Source organism: Tupaia chinensis, unplaced genomic scaffold, assembly GCF_000334495.1.
Source record: "Tupaia chinensis unplaced genomic scaffold, TupChi_1.0 Scaffold144276_1, whole genome shotgun sequence".
Classification (NCBI taxonomy): Eukaryota; Metazoa; Chordata; class Mammalia; order Scandentia; family Tupaiidae; genus Tupaia; species Tupaia belangeri.
In genome coordinates, this window is record NW_006204133.1 from 6,474,004 (window position 1) to 6,481,374 (window position 7,371).

The 7,371-nt window shown below is 37.7% G+C and overlaps 1 protein-coding gene across 1 annotated transcript in view; it reads left to right on the forward strand.

The window, feature by feature from the left end:
- The window catches only part of IL1RL2 (interleukin 1 receptor like 2), a 55,754-nt gene that overhangs the window by 13,141 nt on the left and 35,242 nt on the right, over nt 1-7,371 (forward strand). Inside the window, exon 4 of the mRNA XM_014583390.2 lies at nt 2,788-2,947. Within this exon, the coding sequence (XP_014438876.1) occupies nt 2,788-2,947 (160 nt within the window). The remainder of the gene's footprint in view (nt 1-2,787; nt 2,948-7,371) is intronic.

The following is a 7,371-nucleotide window of genomic DNA, read 5'->3' on the forward strand; positions in this document are numbered from 1 at the left end:
TAGGAAGTCCCATTTCACAGTGTAAATAAAAAAACACTGCTTCTGGCATTATTTGTTGAGTTTTACCTTGCAAGGCAGATCCATTTACATTATTGCAAGGGTCAGGCCTGGACCATCACTTATTAAGGAAAGAGCTCACTACTTATTAAGGAAAGAGCTCCACACTTGGGCAATTAAATCTTATTTAGGTTTTTGCCACAGCGTAGGAGTGCTCACTAGAGAGAGACAGACAGAGACAGTGAGAAGGAAAGGAAATCATCTCCCAGTGGAGATGACCATGCCTCAATCCCTTCTCCTCCATCCTCCTTCTGGGATTTTGGACATGCATGCACATGCACCCAATATGATTTTCAAATCCAGTACTTGAACCATGTCAGCCATGTGGGAGTCCAGGGCTTTAACCATCATGCCATCATGCCATCTGCTGGTCCCCCAGGCAATTAAATATATTTAATTAGAGTTTTTCATGTCTTTTTTTTTTTTTTTCCCTTTATGAGAAAGTGAGAAGAAAAGGGGAAGGGAAGAATGAGGTAGATTTTTTTTTTTTTAAGAGAGACAGTTTTGCTATAGGATGTGTGCATTCACTGTGAGAAATCACCCCATGCCACAATCCCTTCTCCATTCTCCTCTCAGGATCGTAGGCATGCGTGCACATGCATCTGGCATAAGTTTTAAGCCACCGGGTTCAGGATTCAAACCATGGTCAACTATATGGGGGTCCATAAATGTAACCATTACACCATCTGCTGATCCAGAGGTAAATGTTTTGGACAGGTCTCGCAGTCTCACAGTCCTCTTGCCCCTTCCAAGTAGCTAGGGTTCCAGGTACTTGTAGTAGTTCTCTTTGTGTTCAGATTGGAGCAGGACTGAACCCAGGACTCTCATGGGACCTGCAGCCTCCCAAATGGTGCTCTCTGTGCACCAATTTGTTTTGTTTCTTGGATTGTCACCCACCTGAGGATAGGGACTGCATCTTATTTCTGGATAGCCAGACCTCTAACAGGGCTAGCAAAGAGTGGAAACTCAAATGTTTAAACGAACAAATGGAATCCATAAGCCACACATACACTCAGGAATAGAGCTTCCTGAAGGCATGGAAACAGTTTGAAGAAGACTTCAGAAGTTGGCCCTAGAGATGGAAGAAGTGGTGATTAGCATGACATGTGAGCTTTTGACAGGATGGATGGTGGGGCTTGCCCTCTGAGTGGCTGCTGAGCATGGCAAGAGAGAAAGGCATTCTTGAGACTAACAGGGCTATGGTTGGTTGTGTATGGGGCTGTTTCCTTGTTCAGGCAGTGGAGACAAGGGTAATACAAGAGGTTACGTGACATCTGCTCTCCTCAAGCCTGGCCAGTATTCTCTATAGGCTTTCAAATGCTGGTGAAGAGTGATTCTGGGTGTCTGTGAGGTCCAACCTGATGGGTGGAGAAGGTGTAATTGGGCCCATAGCACAGTACAAGAAATCATTGTTCACTTGGGCTTGCAGTCTTGGCAAAGAGTCTTGGCACCATTACATGGAGGTCTTCTGGAGTGATGAGCTCCTATACATGGAGAACATTCTTCCTACCCATGACATTCTGCTAGAATTCTTTATGACCTGGGACCAGCAGTTAGTGTAATGGCTATGTTGCTGGACTCCCATGTAGTCGACCGTGGTTCAAGTCCTGGACCTAGTGACTTAAACTCACACCAGGCATATGTGCATGCGTGTCCAAGATCCTGGGAAGAGAATGGAGGAGAAGGGATTGTGGTGTGGCCAACCACCCCCCTCTGGGGGGGTGATTTCTCACTTTCTATCTCTCCATCTCTCTCTGTCTTTCTGGAGGATGCACATGCCCTATAGCAAAAACATCTTTAAAAAAAAAAAAAGAATCCTTTATGACCCAGCCTTGGTCCTCCTCCATGAAGTCTTCTATCCAGACTGTATAGGGTTCTGTCCTTATTCTCTGAATTCCTATTAAATTTAATGTTTATATCAGTCATTTTTAGCCTATAAGTTCTTTGCCAAATCTTCTGGAGATACATATAGCTAGCTAACCACAAATACACACAGACACACACACACACACACACACACACACACATACACACACGAACTTCAAAAAGTTCATGGAAAAATAGAATTTAAGTATGAGTTTATTTTGTTGCAAAACTGTTTTTGTTTTTTTAAAATTTATTTCTTCCATGAGCAAGAAAGGAAAGAATGAGAGTGATAGAGAGAGGAGGACAGTGAAAGCATCCCCAACAGGGTTAATATGGTGATCTACCATGGCTTCAACCTGCACTGGGTCATGGGCATGCATGTACCTGCTGTACTCAGGGCGTTCTCTGGATGCAAACTCGTAACTTCCCATGTGGATCAACCTTGCAGAGCCTTAGTTTTTTTACCACTGTGCCACTATCCAGGCCACAGTACAAAAATAAAATAAAATAAAATAAATAAAATATAATAAAAGAAAAGAAAATAATAAAAGAAATAATGTGCACAGTATATTGGTAACACACATTTTCCATGAAGTTTTTGAAGATCCTGTCTGTATACACACAAACACACACACACACACACACACTCTGATAGACTAGGTATAGAATTCCTGATATGTTTATATATCCACTTACCTACACACCTGTTATTTTCCAGTTAGATTGCAAATTACCTTAAGGTCTAGGGAGCATGTAAGTTTTGTGTATATCCTCACAGTTCATAGATGGTGTTAACGAGGAATACAACTAGTACCCCAAAATACACATTGAATTGATTTTTCTGTCTTTTTTTTTGGTATTTAGGACTGTAAAGAGATTAAAGAGAAGAGATTTACCCCTTTGAGAGTAATGCTTTTGGTGAACAACGTGACAGCAAAGGACAGAGGGAACTATGCATGTCAAGCTACACTGACACACCTGGGGAAGCGGTACATGGTTTTAAACAGCATCACTGTGAATGTCAGTAAGTATGTGTGCATTCATTGTCTAGTCTTCCTCTTGCTTTTTGGGAGCTGGTGTCTGGCTTCAGGCAGAAGTGATTCTGAATATCCATTTCCTGAAGGTTATCAGGCACATATCTGTCACTGTCCAAATCATAGGGCAGAAAAAGTGAGGCAAAAGGACACGAGCAGCTTAGTCTTCTCTTCTACAAAAACAGAGTACTCAAAACTCTCGGTTTGTTTATAAAAATTACATGAGATCATGTACATAGAGGAGCTACGAAGATGCCCGGCAGGGTGCAGGTATTCAGTTAATGGTAAATATGATTAATATCTTATTTCCCACAGCCTTCCCTGCTGTGGATATTTCTTTTTTTTTTATTTCTTTTATACCTTCAATCACATATGTCACATAGCTTGTAACATGAATGTTCCAACAGGAATACACTTCTCACCAGTCCAGTTGGAAATACTATATACATTATCTTCAACAGATAATAACCCATTTCATTGTCCCATAAATGTCTTGCCTCTCTATTTTTCCCCAGACTCTCCTTCTCCTACTCTGTTCTCACACTGTATCTGGTATGTATAACCATTTCTATGTTTCTATATCCTCTAGTTATTCAGTTTGGGCCATAAAGTGCGGATAGTGGGTATATATTAAGTGGAGATGTACAATGCCTCTTCTTCATAGACTGGCTTGCTTCACTCAACAGTAAATCTTCCATATTTATCCACTTTCTATCAAATGACAGCATCTTATGTTTTTTTATGGCTGAGTAGTATTCCATAGAGTATATGTGCTACATTTTTTCAATCCATTCATGGATATTTGGGTTGGTTCCATGACTTAGCAATTGTGAATAATGCCACAATAAACATTGATGTGCACTTTTCCAACTAAACATTCTTCTGCCCTTTGGGTAGATACCCAGGAGTGAATCATATGGTAGCTTTATTTGTATATGGTTGAAGAATCTCCATATTGTTCTCCACAGTGGCTGGATCAATTTACATTCCCATCAACAGTGTAGGAGAATTCTCCTTTCACCATAGCCCTGCCAGCACTTATCATTTTTTGTTTTTTTATTTGTTGCCATTCTGACTGGGGTCAGGTGGTATATCATTGTGATTTTGATCTGCATCTCCCTTAAATTGAGAGATGTTGAACGTTTTTTCATATGCCTTTGGATATTTGTATGTCTTCCTTAGAGAGTGTTTTTTTTCAACTCATTCTCCTATTAGGAGATCAAACTTTTCATTAGGTTTATCATCTTTTTTTGGGAAAGCCGCTTGAGTTCCCTGTGTATTCTGGTTATCAGTCCCTTATCTGACACATAGTTTAAAGAAATATTCTCCCATTCTGAGGGCTGTCAATTTACACTAATTACTGTGTCTTTTGCCATGCAGAAACTTCTTAATCTGATGTAATCCCACTTGTCTCTTTTCGGGATTATTGACTGTGTTTTGAGGGTCTTATTTAAGAAGTCTTTGCCTACTCCAATGTCTCCCAGAGTTTCCCCAGTGTTTTCCACCAGTAGTTTTATAGTTTGAGGTCTTAGGTTTAGATGTTTGATCTACTTTGAGTTGATTTTTGTCAATGGTGAGAGGTAAAGGTTTAGATTCATCTTTCTGCAGGTGGATATCCAGTTTTTCCAGCACCATTTTCTAAAGAGGTTTTCCTTTTCCCATTGGGTTGACTGGTATCTTTTGTCAAAAATCAGTTGGCTGTATGATTGGGACTTTATTTCTGGGTCTCTAATCTGTCTCATTGGTCCACCTGTTTGTTTCTGTGCCAATACCATGCAGTTTTGATTATCACAGCTTTCTAGTATATTTTGGGGTCAGGGAGTGAGATGCCGCCCACAAGGTCTTTTATGATTCCTCAGACAAATGATATGATTGTCTTTTCTAGATTTGTGAAGAATGTCTTTGGTACTTTGGGATTGATTAAATAAGTAGATTAATTTGGGTAGAATTGTCATTTCGATTATATTAATTCTTCCAATCCAGGAACATGGAATGTCCTTCCACTTTTTTGAGTCATTTTCAATTTCTTTTTTAGCTTCTCATAGCTTTCCTTGTGGAGGTATTTAACTTCTTTGGTCAGGTATATTCCTAGGTATCTTATACCCTTTGTTGTGCCTATGGTAAATAGAATTACTTTCTGTAATTTCATTTCAGTCTGCCTTCTGTTCGTATATATAAATGCTATAGATTTCTGTATGTTGATTTTGTATCCTGCAACTTTACTATATTCATTTATTATTTCCAGAATTTTTTTGTGGATACCACTGGATCTTCTATGTATACAATCATGTTATCCACAAATAGAGATAATTTCACCTCTTCTTTTCCTTTTCAAATGCTTTTTATTTTATTCTCTTTTCTGATTGCATTGGCAAGGACTTCCAGTACTATATTGAAAAGGACTGTAGAAAGTGGGCATCCTTGTCTTGTACCAGTTTTTAGTGGAAAAGCTTTCAGCTTTTCCCCATTTCAAGATGATGTTGGCTATGGGTTTTCATAGATAGCTTTTATTGTGTTGAGGAATTGCCCTTCTATGCTGATTTTTCTAAGAGTCTTGATCATGAAGGAATATTGTATCTTATCAAACGCTTTTTCTGCATCAGTTGAAATGATCATATGGTTTTCATCTTTCTTTCTGTTAATATGGTGTATTACATTTATGGTTTTGCTTATGTTGAACCATCCTTACATCCCTGGAATAAAGCCTACCTTGTTGTGATGTATATAATCTTTTTTATAAGATGTTGTATATGATTTTCTAGTACCTTATTGAAAATTTGTGTGTCTAGATTCATCAGAGATACTGGTTTATAGTTTTCCTTCCTTGTCTTATCCTTGTCTATTTTAAGGATAAGGGTGAAGGAAGCTTCACAGAATGAATTTGGGAGAGTTCCATTCTTTTAGATCTTTAGAAATAACTTGAGTAGAATTGGGCTTAACTCTTCTTTAAAAGTTTTGTAGAATACAGAGATGAAGACATCAGGACTTTTCTTTGTTGGGAGGTTATTTGGTACTGATTCAGTCTCATAGCTTGTCATGGGTCTATTTAGACTTTCTACATCCTCCTTACTCAATCTTGGTAGATTATATGGAATTTGTCTGTCTCATCCAGATTTTCTTGTTTATCTTTTCAAAGAACCAGCTTTTACTTTCATGTATTTTCTGTATAGTTTATTTTCTATTTCATTTATTTCTGCTTGGATCTTTATAACTTCTTTTCTCCTAGAGTTTTTTGGATTTTTTGCTGTTCCAGTTGCTTTTCCAGTTCTCTGAGGCATATTAGGTGGCCCATTTGCCTTCTTTCCATCTTCTTATTTGCACTAATTGGTATGAGCTTCCCTCTTATGACTGCTTTTGCAGTGTCTCAAAGATTATGGAAACTTGTATACTCATTGTCATTGGATTCTATAAATCTTTTTATTTCATTTTTTATTTCTTTAGTAGTTGTGAAGTCATTCATGGGTAGGTTATTTAGTTTTTATGTATTTGTATATTTTTGAGAATTTTTCTTGAAATTAATATCAAGTTTAATTCCATCATGGTCAGAGAAGATGCTGGGTACAGTTTCTATGCCTTTGAATCTGTAAAGACTTGCTTTGTGCCCTATCATGTGGTCAATCTTTGAAAAGGTTCCATGTGCGGGTGAGAAAAAAAGTGTATCTAGTGGGTTTTGGGTGGAAGGTTCTATAGATGTCTTATTAAGTCCATTTGATTTATGGTATCATTTAGATCCTTTACCTCTTTGCTCATTTTTTGTCTAGATGATCTGTCCAAAGGAGATAGTAGGGTGTTGATGTCCCCAACAATTAGTATGTTGCAGTCTATCTCTCCTTTTAGATCTAACAGTATTTCCTCCATGTATTTGGATGCTTCTGAGTTAGCTGGATAGATATTTATAAGTGTTATAGCTTCTTGATGAATTAGCCTTTTTACTACTATATTATGCCCTTCTTTGTCTCTTTGTACAATTTTTGTTTTAAAACCTATTTTGTCAGAAATTAGTATCATGACTCCAGGTCTTTTTTGGTTCCCATTTGCATGGAAACCTATTTCCAGCCCTTCACTTTTAATCTATATATGTTTTTATCCATGAGATACATTTCTTGGATAGTGGATTTCTGTCTTTTTTATTCATTCAGCCAGTCTGTGTCTCTTGACTGGAGAATTTAATCCATTCACATGCAATGTTATTATTGATATTTCTGGACTGGTGCCTACCTTTAAGTTGGCCATTGTCTTGGTTGTCTTTTATTCCCTTATTTCTGGCTGTTCATTCTTTAGTTTTCCTGGAACAGAACTCTCTTCAGAGTTTCTTTTCTTTTTCTTTTTTTTTTCCTTGAGAGTGGTTTTTTTTTTTTTTTTTTTTTTTTTTTTTTTTTTTTTTTTTTTTTTTTTTTTAGGGGGTTTCTTCAAC